The sequence below is a fragment of the Oncorhynchus keta genome, chromosome 22 (genome assembly GCF_023373465.1).
Source record: "Oncorhynchus keta strain PuntledgeMale-10-30-2019 chromosome 22, Oket_V2, whole genome shotgun sequence".
Lineage (NCBI taxonomy): Eukaryota > Metazoa > Chordata > Actinopteri > Salmoniformes > Salmonidae > Oncorhynchus > Oncorhynchus keta.
Genome location: NC_068442.1, coordinates 19,126,504 through 19,140,291, shown reverse-complemented (window position 1 = coordinate 19,140,291; position 13,788 = coordinate 19,126,504). Strand labels below are relative to the sequence as shown.

The following is a 13,788-nucleotide window of genomic DNA, read 5'->3' as shown; positions in this document are numbered from 1 at the left end:
TGGGAATTTCTTACTGGACACGCTCAAAGCATCTGCCAAAATGCATTGGCCCTTTGAAAAACCTTAGAGCAGGTTTTATTGCAAGATTATGCCCATGGTAGGTAGTCTGGTTTCCACTCTGGTTTCTCCTTTAGTCAGCTTGTCTTTGTTGTATTTGGAAAGGCAACAATGTAGTGTTGTTGAATGCAGAAACATGAGTATGACCTCTTCTGGAGTGTACGGTACAGACTCATCTAGAGTCTGTTTCTTCCTAGTTCCTGCCTACTAAGTTCTATTTTCTTGCCACTATAACCTCTGCTTGCTCTTTGGGGGTTACGGTCTGCATAGTTGTGACATTTGAGGCACTCATCCTACACGCTTTGTGTAGGGACCCTGGCTGTACTGTCGTGGCCAAAGGTTTTGAGAATGACACAAATATTAATTTTCAGTCTGCTGCCTCAGTTTGTATGATGGCAATTTGCAAATACTCCAGAATGTTATGAAGAGTGATCAGATGAATTGCAATTAATTGCAAAGTCCCTCTTTGCCATGCAAATGAACTGAATCCCAAAATAACATTTCCACTCAATTTCAGCCATGCCACAAAAGGACCAGCTGACAACATGTCAGCGATTCTCTCGTTAACACAGGTGTGACTGTTGACGAAGACAAGGCTGGAGATCACTCTGTCATGCTGATTGAGTTCGAATAACAGACTGGAAGCTTCAAAAGGAAGGTGGTGCTTGGAATCATTGTTCTCCCTCTTGTCAAGCATGGTTACCTGCAAAGAAACACGTGCCGTCATCATTGCTTTGCACAAAAAGGGCTTCACAGGCAATGATATTGCTGCCAGTAATATTGCACCAAAACCAACCATTTATAGGATCATCAAGATCTTAAAGGAGAGCGGTTCAATTGTTGTGAAGAAAGGTTCAGGGCGACCAAGAAAGTCCAGCAAGCTCCAGGACCGTCTCCTAAAGTTGATTCAGCTGCGGGATCGGGGCACCACCAGAACAGAGCTTGCTCAGGAATGGCAGCAGGCAGGTGTGAGTGCATCTGCATGCACAGTGAGGTGAAGACTTTTGGAGGACGGCCTGGTTTCAAGAAGGGCAGCAAAGAAGCCACTTCTCTCCAGGAAAAACATCAGGGACAGACAGATATTGGGGCAGCAGGGTACCCTAGTGGTTAGAGCGTTGGACTAGTAACCGAAAGGCTGCAAGTTCAAATCCCCAAGCTGACAAGGTACAAATCTGTCGTTCTGCCCCTGAACAGGCAGTTAACCCACTGTTCCTAGGCCGTCATTGAAAATAAGAATTTGTTCTTAAACTGACTTGCCTAGTTAAATAAAGGAAAAATAAAAACAATTCTGCAAAAGGTACAGGGTTTGGACTGCTGAGGACTGGGGTAAAATCATTTTCTCTGATGAATACCCTTTCTGATTGTTTGGGGCATCCGGAAAAAAGCTTGTCCGGAGAAGACGAGGTGAGCGTTACCATCAGTCCTGTGTCATGCCAACTGTAAAGCATCCTGAGACCATTCATGTGTGGGGTTTCTTCTCAGCCAAGGGAGTGGGCTCCCTCAAAATTTTTCCTAAGAACACAGCCATGAATAATGGAGCAACTTCTCCCAACCATCCAGGAACAGTTTGGTGACGAACAATGCCTTTTCCAGCATGATGGAGCACCTTGCCATAAGGCAAAAGTGATCACGAAGTGACTCGGGGAACAAAACAGACCTTAACCCCATTGAGAACTTGTGGTCAATCCTCAAGAGGCAGGTGGACAAACAAAAACCCACAAATTCTGACAAACTCCATGCATTGATTATGCAATAATGGGCTGCCATCAGTCAGGATGTGGCCCAGAAGTTAATTGACAGCATGCCAGGGCGGATTGCAGAGGTCTTGAAAGAGAAGGGTCAACACTGCAAATATTGACTCTTTGTATCAACTTCATGTAATTTTCAATAAAAGCCTTTGACACTTATGAAATGCTTGTAATTATACTTCAGTATTCCATAGTAACATCTGTCAAAAATGTCTAAATACATTGAAGCAACAAATGTGGAAATTAATATTTGTGTCATTCTCAAAACTTTTGGCCATGGCTGTACAGTACCAGTCAAAAGTTTGGACACCTACTCATTCAAGGGGTTTTCTTCATTTGTACTATTTTCTACACTGTAGAATAATCACGAAGACATCAAAACTATGAAATAATAAAAATGTATTTTATATTTGAGATTCTTCAAAGTAGCCAGCCTGTGCCTTGATGACAGCTTTGTACACTCGTGGCATTATCTCAACCAGCTTCATGAGGTCGTCACCTGGAATTAATTTCAATTAACAGGTATGCCTTGTTAAAAGTTAATTTGTGGAATTTATTTCCTTCTTAATGCATTTGAGCCAATCAGTTGTGTTGTGACAAGTTATGGGGTCGTATACAGAAGATACCAATTCCATGTTATGGCAAGAACAGCTCAAATAAGCAAAGAGAAACAACAGTCCATCATTACTTGAAAACATGAAGGTCAGTCAATACGGAAAATGTCAAGAACTTTGAAGTGCAGTCGCAAAAAACCATCAAGCACTATGATGAAACTGGCTCCCATGAGGACCGCCACAGGAAAGGAAGACCCAGAGTTACCTCTGCTGCAGAGGACATGTTCATTACAGTTACCAGCCTCAGAAATTGCAGTCCAAATTGCAGTTCTTAGAGTTCAAGTACAGACACATCTCAACATCAACTGTTCAGAGGAGACTGCTTGAATCAGGCCTTCATGGTCGAATTGCTGCAAAGAAACCACTACTAAAGGACACCAATAATAAGAAGAGATTTGCTTGGGCCAAGAAACATGAGCAATGTACATTAGACCGGTGGAAATCTGTCCTTTGGTCTGAGTCCAAATTTGAGATTTTTGGTTCCAACCTCGGTGTCTTTGTGAGACGCAGAGTAGTTGAATGGATGATCTCTGAATCTGTGGTTCCCACCGTGAAGCATGGAGGTAGGGGTGCTTTGCTGGTGACACTGTCTGTAATTTATTTAGCATTTAAGGCACGCTTAACCAGCTTGTTCAAGACTGTTGGAAAAGCATTCAAGGTGAAGTTGGTTGAGTGAATGCCAAGAGTGTGCAAAGCTGTCAAGGTGAAGGGTGGCTATTTTGAAGAATCTCAAACAGAATTTGTTTTGCTTAACACTTTTTTGGGGTTACTACATGATTCCATATGTGTTATTTCATAGTTTTGATGTCTTCACTATTATTCTACAATGTAGAAAATATAAAATAAAAAAAATAAAGATAAACCCTTAGGTGTGTCCAAATGAGTAGGTGTGATATTCAACTTGTTCCTCCTTTCATGCATCATGGCTAGATCGATATTACAGTAAAGCAGCGATGGTATGCTTTTCCTTTTCGGTGTACGGACTTTCTCATTTAGCCAACTCTGTTCCTTCCAGATCAGTCTCCTGTGTATCGACCCTCTGAATAGTCGTTATCTAACTCCAAGAGCAGCTGTCACTCAGTCCCTTCTGAGATTGAGAGAGCGCTCAGCTGTTTCGCATGAAACAAGCGCTCACTTACTTCAGTTGAGTCCGTCACACACTAGACGAGGCTACATCTCCACGTTTCGGACACCTCTTCCCACCATCCAGCCGTCCACTCCTCTGCTTCAGCGAACATGTACGGCAGCGCCCGTTCCGTTGGCCGAGCGGATGCCAACCACAGCGGAGGAGGGAGAGACGCTGGGAGGGATGGGGGGAGCAGCCAGGGTTCTGGGCGCTCCCCTCGTCTCCCCCGCTCACCACGGATGGGTCACCGTCGCACCAACAGCACGGGGGGCAGCGGAGGATGTCCAGGCGGAGCGGGGGGTAAGACCCTCTCCATGGAGAACATCCAGTCCCTCAATGCAGCCTACGCCACCTCAGGACCCATGTACCTGAGCGACAACGAGGTCGCCATGCCCGACCGCGTTAACAAGAGCGGTCGGGAGATGACCACAATGGGGCGACAGAGGGTGACATACGGGTCAAGGGCGAGCGCAGGTGGGGGTGGAGGCGTGGCAGCCAGCACACCAAACATCGCCACGTCGGCCCCAGCCAACGCTGTGCTCCCTGGGGGAATGATGGCAGGTGACTCCCTGGCTTTTGGGGATCACCACATGGCCTCTACGGTGCCCCACTCCCTGAGACAAGCCCGGGATAACACCATACTGGACCTGCAGGCCCAGCTCAAAGAGGTCAGTAGCCCCAGTTGCAGCTATCTAATTTACTGATTTGCATATTTTAGTGAGACTGGAAGCTGTGATGTCATAAGGACATTTTGCAATGACATGTTTGACATGTACCGTATTTTGAGCAGCGCATCCAGTTTGACTTTTGCATAGTGTCTGCCATTCCAAGGTTTGTGTGAGAACGTTTCGGTGCAGAGTGTGTGTGAGTGAAAGTCAGACGGTATCTTTGACTGACTGAGTCTCCTTGTCCCTCAGGTTCTGCGTGAGAATGAGTTGCTGTGTCGTGAGGTGGAGGTGAAGGAGAGCAAGCTGAGTTCCTCCATGAACTCCATAAAGACCTTCTGGAGCCCTGAGCTGAAGAAGGAGAGAGCCCTAAGGAAGGACGAGGTGTCCAAGATCACTGTCTGGAAGGAACAATACCGTGTGGTGCAAGACGAGACACAGGTTAGTGTGGGTGATATTTTACATCCATGAAATTGTTAAAGAAAGAATTGGGGGCAATTTACTACCTCGAGCAAAGGGAAGGTTAGAGCCTATTGGCTGTGTGTGTGACAGGGGAGAGACGTAGGCTCTAACCTATCCTATAGCTATCGGCAGTGTGTGTCTGAGGGAGGATGTGTAGCTTTAGCAACATCAGCTAATCCTCTTATATGCAGCTATGTGCTCATGCTACAAACTGTAGATGAAAGAGGGGTGTTAGTTTAATGGCTGCATAAGTCTGTACACAACATCCCCCTTTTGTTAAAGGAATGGGAGGATGTAGTGAGCAGATATGAGAGGAAACCTGTGAAAAATGAGCTTCAGATTGAGCTAGGGGGATGTTTCAACGCTACTGTACCTGCCATAGAGAGAAAATAAATAATGGAAACAGCAGAACAGCCTCTTGGGGATAAGACGTAGAGTAAATAGCAGGCTCTTGGGAAAAGCATATAAAAGCAAGCGTTTAGTCCCCCCCACCCCCCAGAGAGAGAGAGAGAGAGAGAGAGAGAGAGAGAGAGAGAGAGAGAGAGAGAGAGAGAGAGAGAGAGAGAGAGAGAGAGAGAGAGAGAGAGAGAGAGAGAGAGAGAGAGAGAGAGAGAGAGAGAGAGAGAGAGAGAGAGAGAGAGAGAGAGAGAGAGAGAGAGAGAGAGAGAGAGAGAGAGAGAGAGAGAGAGAGAGAGAGAGAGAGAGAGAGAGAGAGAGAGAGAGAGAGAGAGAGAGAGAGAGAGAGAGAGAGAGAGAGAGAGAGAGAGCTGCTGCTACGGTGGTGCGAGTACCGAACACACGGTAGTTTGCATTTTCAGCGTGTAAAAACTGCCCCATGCGCCAGGTTCATGCCTACTATCAGCTCACTTGCGCTGAGGCAATGTTTGAGGTGTGTCCTTGAAAACAAGCACAAAATGGAATTTAATGCGGTGCATATCGGGAGATTTAAGACCAATGAAAAGCAGGTAGGTCTTAGCAGTAATGCGGTTGGTTATGGCATGGATTTTGTGAGCGGAAGGGCAACCTAGCCGTGACGCACAGTGCCCTTATGCTCATCGAACAAGAGATGGGCTGTGTTTTTTTGTAGGTAGCCTTGTGGTTTGAGTGTTGAAAGGTTGCTGGATCAAATCCCCGAGCTGACAAGGTAAAAATCTGTCGTTCTGCCACTGAACAAGGCAGTTTACCCACTTCCCCAGTAGGCTGTCATTGTAAATAAGAATTTGTTCTTTAACTGACTTGCCTATTTAAATAAATAAAAAAATAAACCAAGCATATGGCCTGCCCTCACTTAATGCTGCTTTCAAGCTTGAAAAGGTTTGACTCATGAGAGTCACAACACATGATTTTTAATTTTATTTTTACCTTTATTTAACCAGGCAAGTCAGTTAAGAACATATTCTTATTTTCAATGACGGCCTGGGTTGTGGGTTAACTGCCTGTTCAGGGGCAGAACGACAGATTTGTACCTTGTCAGCTCAGGGGTTTGAACTCACAACCTTCCGGTTACGAGTCCAACGCTCTAACCACTAGCCTACCCTCGAAAGAACATAGGCTACCCTCACCCTAGACCTATAGGCTGTAACAACACATGATTAAAGAACATAGGCTACCCTCACCCTAGACTTATAGGCTGTAACAACACATGATTAAAGAACATAGGCTACCCTCACCCTAGACTTATAGGCTGTAACAACACATGATTAAAGAACATAGGCTACCCTCACCCTAGGCCTATTGGCTGTAACAACACATGATTAAAGAACATAGGCTACCCTCACCCTAGACCTATAGGCTGTAACAACACATGATTAAAGAACATAGGCTACCCTCACCCTAGACTTATAGGCTGTAACAACACATGATTAAAGAACATAGGCTACCCTCACCCTAGACCTATAGGCTGTAACAACACATGATTAAAGAACATAGGCTACCCTCACCCTAGACCTATAGGCTGTAACAACACATGATTAAAGAACATAGGCTACCCTCACCCTAGACCTATAGGCTGTAACAACACATGATTAAAGAACATAGGCTACCCTCACCCTAGACTTATAGGCTGTAACAACACATGATTAAAGAACATAGGCTACCCTCACCCTAGACTTATAGGCTGTAACAACACATGATTAAAGAACATAGGCTACCCTCACCCTAGACCTATAGGCTATAACAACACATGATTAAAGAACATAGGCTACCCTCACCCTAGGCCTATTGGCTGTAACAACACATGATTAAAGAACATAGGCTACCCTCACCCTAGACTTATAGGCTGTAACAACACATGATTAAAGAACATAGGCTACCCTCACCCTAGACTTATAGGCTGTAACAACAAACACATGATTAAAGAACATATGCTACCCTCACCCTAGACTTATAGGCTGTAACAACACATGATTAAAGAACATAGGCTACCCTCACCCTAGGCCTATTGGCTGTAACAACACATGATTAAAGAACATATGCTACCCTCACCCTAGACCTATAGGCTGTAACAACACATGATTAAAGAACATATGCTACCCTCACCCTAGACTTATAGGCTGTAACAACAAACACATGATTAAAGAACATATGCTACCCTCACCCTAGACTTATAGGCTGTAACAACACATGATTAAAGAACATAGGCTACCCTCACCCTAGACTTATAGGCTGTAACAACACATGATTAAAGAACATATGCTACCCTCACCCTAGACTTATAGGCTGTAACAACACATGATTAAAGAACATAGGCTACCCTCACCCTAGACTTATAGGCTGTAACAACACATGATTAAAGAACATAGGCTACCCTCACCCTAGACTTATAGGCTGTAACAACACATGATTAAAGAACATAGGCTACCCTCACCCTAGACTTATAGGCTGTAACAACAAACACATGATTAAAGAACATATGCTACCCTCACCCTAGACTTATAGGCTGTAACAACACATGATTAAAGAACATAGGCTACCCTCACCCTAGGCCTATTGGCTGTAACAACACATGATTAAAGAACATAGGCTACCCTCACCCTAGACTTATAGGCTGTAACAACACATGATTAAAGAACATAGGCTACCCTCACCCTAGACTTATAGGCTGTAACAACAAACACATGATTAAAGAACATATGCTACCCTCACCCTAGACTTATAGGCTGTAACAACACATGATTAAAGAACATAGGCTACCCTCACCCTAGACTTATAGGCTGTAACAACACATGATTAAAGAACATAGGCTACCCTCACCCTAGGCCTATTGGCTGTAACAACACATGATTAAAGAACATATGCTACCCTCACCCTAGACCTATAGGCTGTAACAACACATGATTAAAGAACATATGCTACCCTCACCCTAGACTTATAGGCTGTAACAACAAACACATGATTAAAGAACATATGCTACCCTCACCCTAGACTTATAGGCTGTAACAACACATGATTAAAGAACATAGGCTACCCTCACCCTAGACTTATAGGCTGTAACAACACATGATTAAAGAACATAGGCTACCCTCACCCTAGACTTATAGGCTGTAACAACACATGATTAAAGAACATAGGCTACCCTCACCCTAGACTTATAGGCTGTAACAACACATGATTAAAGAACATAGGCTACCCTCACCCTAGACTTATAGGCTGTAACAACACATGATTAAAGAACATAGGCTACCCTTACCCTAGACTTATAGGCTGTAACAACACATGATTAAAGAACATAGGCTACCCTCACCCTAGGCCTATTGGCTGTAACAACACATGATTAAAGAACATATGCTACCCTCACCCTAGACTTATAGGCTGTAACAACAAACACATGATTAAAGAACATATGCTACCCTCACCCTAGACTTATAGGCTGTAACAACACATGATTAAAGAACATAGGCTACCCTCACCCTAGACCTATAGGCTGTAACAAAGGCTGGTTCAACAGACGTCTGTCATGTCTCTTTTATCCTGTTGGTTTTATGATATCATTACATTTACATTTACATTTAAGTCATTTAGCAGACGCTCTTATCCAGAGCGACTTACAAATTGGTGCATTCACCTTATGACATCCAGTGGAACAGCCACTTTACAATAGTGCATCTAAATCTTTTAGGGGGGTGAGAAGGATTACTTATCCTATCCTAGGTATTCCTTAAAGAGGTGGGGTTTCAGGTGTCTCCGGAAGGTGGTGATTGACTCCGCTGTCCTGGAGGTTCTGGTTCTGACCCCAAGCTATTTAGAATTATTGTTGTAAAAAAAAAAGACAGTGATTTTGTTTTAGTTTTATTAAAAAAACAACTTATTAGAATGATTCACCGTCCTAGCTTTGTGATGAGATCGTCCAGCTCGCATGCAATGGAATTTAGGAACCGTCTGTTATTTCTGGAGAAGTGTGAGCAGTATAACGGTTGATGTTCTCTTTATATTGGAGCTTTGTCCAGCTTTTGTGAAAAGTTTGATGTGTGTAAAACCTTCCATTGTCTGCATTGCCTTATATTATCCTCATGGGAACAATTTATGGTGCCTGTAACTATATGTATGTATAGCCTATTTTAAAACAAGTTTTGATTTCAATTTTATTTGAATTTTCACTCTTTTTAGGCCTTGTCAATAGTAAATTCAATCTTGCTTATTGACTACATTTGGCATGTTCTTGGCTCAGACATAATGCAATTTACAGTAGTCTTATCCCCTGATTCAGAGGGGTTGGGTTTATATTATGTATTTATTTATAGACAACCATTTTTGTCACCTCTTCCACACTGACTTTACGAATTCAAAAGTACAATTCTTGTCTTTCATCATTTGGTCCGTTATACTTGGGATGTATAGTGTCAGCGTTTGTTGCTGGCATGTCATCCCTAAGTTTGCTTATCTTGCCAATGAAAAAGTAATTACATAGTTTGCAATATCAGTTGGTTTTGTGATGAATGAGCCATCTGATTCAATGAATGAAGGAGCCGAGTTGCCTTTTTCCCCAAAATTTCATTTAAGGTGCCCCAAAGCTTTTACTAGCATTCTTTATATAATTTATCTTTGTTTCATAGTGTAGTTTATTTTTATTTAGTTTAGTCACATGATTTCTTAATTTGCAGTACGTTTGCCAATCAGTTGGGCTTCCAGACTTAATTGCCATACCTTTTGCCTCATCCCTCCTAACCATACCATTTTTTTCTCATCAATCCAAGGGGATTTATCACTTTTTACAGTCATTTTCTTAATGGGTTCGTGGATATTAGTAACTGGAATAAGTAGTTTCATAAATGTGTCAAGTGCAGCGTCTGGTTGCTCCTCATTACACACCACAGACCTGCAAATATTCTTTACATCATCAACATATGAATCACAACAAAACGTATTGTATGACCTCTTATACACTATATTAGGCCCAGCCTTTGGAACTTTGGTTTTCCTAGATATGGCTATTATATTGTGATCACTACATCCTATGGATTTGGATACTGCTTTAAAGCACATTTCTGCAACATTAGTCAAGATATGATCAATACATGTTAATGATTTAATGCCTGTGCTTTTTGTAACTACCCTGATAGGTTGACTGACAACCTGAGCCAGGTTGCAGGCAATGATTACAGTTTGAATTTTTTCCCTGTGTGGGCAGCTTGATGATAGCCAGTCAATATTTAAATCACCCAGAAAATATACATCTCTGTTGATATCACATACATTATCAAACATTTCACCCACATTATCCAGATGCTGACTGTTAGCACTTGGTGGTCTATAGCAGCTTCCCACCAGAATGGGCTTTAGGTGAGGCAGATGAACCTGTAGTCATATTACTTCAACAGTATTTCACATGAGATCGTCTCAAAGCTTTACAGGAATGTGGTTCTGAATATAGACCGCAACACCCCCTCCTTTGGCGTTTGTCTTTTCGGTAGATGTTATAACCATGTATTTCTACCACTGTAACATCATAGGTATTATCTCAGTGAGTTTCAGAGGTAGTCAGAATATGAATGTCATCTGTTACAAGCAAGTTATTGACTTCATGGACCTTGTTTCTTAGGCTACATATGTTAAAATGGGCTATTTTTTAAAGTTCTTTTCTGGGTTGTTTGATTGTTTTTAATGATTTACTGGGAAGCTTATCAGAGGTAGACTTACTCATGTTATTTACATTGGAGCTGATAGTGCAGGGTGAGCTGCATAAAGATGTCTTCCTACTATTGCACACCGCCTCAGTGCTAACAGTGTAACTCTGGTTTATAGGCTCATGATTGAATGCGGAAGACACATTTCAGTTGGACAACTGACCAGGTATCCCACTTTCCTTTCCTTATATTAGTAGGAAGGCTATGTTTTAAAAATATATTTCAATATTGAAGCCATCAATTACTTAGAACAATGTGGACTGCAAACTTGTTCAACATATTATGCAAAGATGGGATAGGCCGACATTTTGCTTCTGTAGACTATTTAATAAACTAGGCTATAAAAGACTAACATTCAAATTGGAATTGATGACAACACGGTACAGAAGACTTCAAATACACAAGTTGAATCAACTGCATATTTAGCCAAGGAGCACATTCTGATTGGCTACTGAGGGGTCAAGCCTCCAACTTATTTATTCATCAAAACTCCTACTTTAGCAGTCAATGGCATTTGATTCTTACCCCCTCCTGTCTCCTTGGGTTTGTGCCAAGTTCAATTCCACATCAGGTGCTTTAAACACAGCTACCCGCCTCTCTGTTTGTCCTGCTCTTCAGAGTGAGTGAGAGGAGACGCTGCCTCTGCGTTTAGGATAATGCCCAGCTCAGCACCCCATCACTGCGTGTGTATAATGTGTGTATGCTGGCAGGGGGATTTTCTGCACTCCAACCTTCTGTCATCGTGTGTGTGTGTGTGTGTGTGTGTGTTTGTTAACTAGCAATAGCAATCCTGGTTTAACAGGAGATTAACTGTATGAGAAATGGGGATCAATTCTGTTTCAGAACTAGTGTATTTAGGAAATCATCTATAATCCAGATGTCTGGAAAACATGGATGATTTTTCACTTCATGTTTTGGACTTCACTAATCAAATGAATGTATTTCCCCCCTGAACACTGGCATCCTGACATAAGGCATGTCTTTAATGATTAATGGCCTGATCTGGATCATTTGGTGTTACTTTTCCTGCCCATTATGCCCTGCTGAGTCACACACACACACACACACACACACACACACACACACACACACACACACACACACACACACACACACACACACACACACACACACACACACACACACACACACACACACACACACACACGGGAGAGTGGCTGTGTGAGGGGGCTGACGGTTAGACGGACAGGGTAATTACCCAGATGCCTGTGCAGTGCGGGGCTGACAGTCTGAAAACAGCCATCTATAAATTAGAGCATTAGAAGCTAGTGAGGCTACTGTAGGGCTAATCAGCGGGTGCTCAAATTTAAAGATGGCTGTTTTCAGACTGTCAGCCCCCTCACACAGCCACTCTACTGATGTGTGTGCGTGTGCGTTGGTTGCAGCTCTTGTCATCCCAGTAGAAAATAGAAGACATTGATCCCCTTCATCCCCAGTGATAAGTGACTGCTATTAGTCTCAGAATGTGTGGCGAGCGCTGTAAAATGGCTGTCATCTTCCATCTCCTACAGTAGTACGACTGATACTCAGCTATTTTTTATATTGCCTGTTACTCACTAAACACCACTCGCCTCGCCACTTACACCATTTGTCATGTCAGAAATGTTAAAAATGCTTAATTGGCTCATATTAAAGTGAATGTATAAGATATTTGTGGTAAGATAGGGAATGAATAGAAATGGGAGGGAGGGATAAATATATAAAGAGAGAGGGAGGGAGTGTCAGTGTTGACATGTTAGTGTTTATCGTACGTTTGACCCATATATAGCATTGTACTGCAGTGTGTTGTGCTGCAGAGCTTTGCCTACTGTGTGTGTGTGTGTGTGTTCTGTTTAGATCAGCTTGCTGTATCCAATCTCTTAAACACCTCTCTGTTGTCTCTTCTCATGAGGGAGAGGAATGGAGCGAGGGATCAGTGAGTCAGACTTAGTCACTGGGTCTGGGAGGGGCGAGGAGGAGAGAGGATGAGGGAACGTGTGACAGAAACGGGAGGGTGAGGAGGGGAGTGAAAGAGAGAGCGAAGGAGAGCGCGAGGGAGCGAAGGATACAGACACGGACTTGTCTTTGTGCTGCTGTCTGAAACGCCTCCCAGCTGATCCAAAGCGGAGGATAGAGCACAGCATTGTATTTCTGTCACATGGCTACTCTGTCAAAGAACTGTGGCAGTACAGGCTGCAAACAATGAATGCTGGCTAATTGTGCTTTTGCTCTCTGTATTTCACTACATGGGAATGGCAAAATGTCCTGATTGAGTAGGTGGTGTATTTGTTTCTGTACCCACCGATCCTTCTCTTCTCCTCCCTTTCCTCCCCTTTTTGATACATACAACTTCTCCCCCTGTCTCTTGCTCTCTCTCTAGCACCTCCACATGACGGTCCAGGCCTTGCAGGATGAATTGAGGATCCAGAGAGACCTGAACCAGCTGCTCCAGCAGGACCCTGCCAGCCAGGGTCGCGAACTGGCCCTGAACTCTGAACCCACGGAGGAGAACTACCGGCGGCTTCATGGGGACCACGAGCGTCAGGCCAAGGAGCTGTTCCTGCTCAGAAAGACCCTGGAGGAGATGGAGCTGAGGATAGACACCCAGAAACAGACCCTGGGTGCCAGGGACGAGTCCATCAAGAAACTGCTGGAGATGCTGCAGAGCAAAGGTGGGTTACTGGGACACAAACAGCGACCCATATTAGTCATTTTCCAATGTTAACGTATCTTCTAAATGACCATATTGTTGTATTCCAGGGCCGTCGGCTAAGGCCTCAGAGGAAGACCAGGAGAGAACCAGGAGACTGGCTGATGCTGAGATGCACAGACACCATCTAGAGTCCCTACTGGACCAGAGAGACAGGGAGACGACTGCTCTACGAGAGGTGAGGGAGAGATGAGGAGGGGAGACGGAGGAAGGTAACACATAGAGGGGCTTTCGTTGGGTCACAATACAAACCATTTGGGATTGAGTGTTGTCTAGTAGACAAT

General features: G+C 43.6%; 1 protein-coding gene across 5 annotated transcripts in view; it reads left to right on the top strand.

The window, feature by feature from the left end:
* Nucleotides 1-13,788, top strand: part of LOC118370937 (ELKS/Rab6-interacting/CAST family member 1-like) — a 32,000-nt gene that overhangs the window by 2,425 nt on the left and 15,787 nt on the right. For all 5 annotated transcript variants that reach the window (XM_052474842.1, XM_052474845.1, XM_052474844.1 and 2 more), the window contains exons 2-5: nucleotides 3,435-4,213; nucleotides 4,463-4,651; nucleotides 13,175-13,466; nucleotides 13,555-13,682. In XM_052474842.1, the coding sequence (XP_052330802.1) occupies nucleotides 3,656-4,213; nucleotides 4,463-4,651; nucleotides 13,175-13,466; nucleotides 13,555-13,682 (1,167 nt within the window). In that variant the 5' untranslated portion in view covers nucleotides 3,435-3,655. The remainder of the gene's footprint in view (nucleotides 1-3,434; nucleotides 4,214-4,462; nucleotides 4,652-13,174; nucleotides 13,467-13,554; nucleotides 13,683-13,788) is intronic.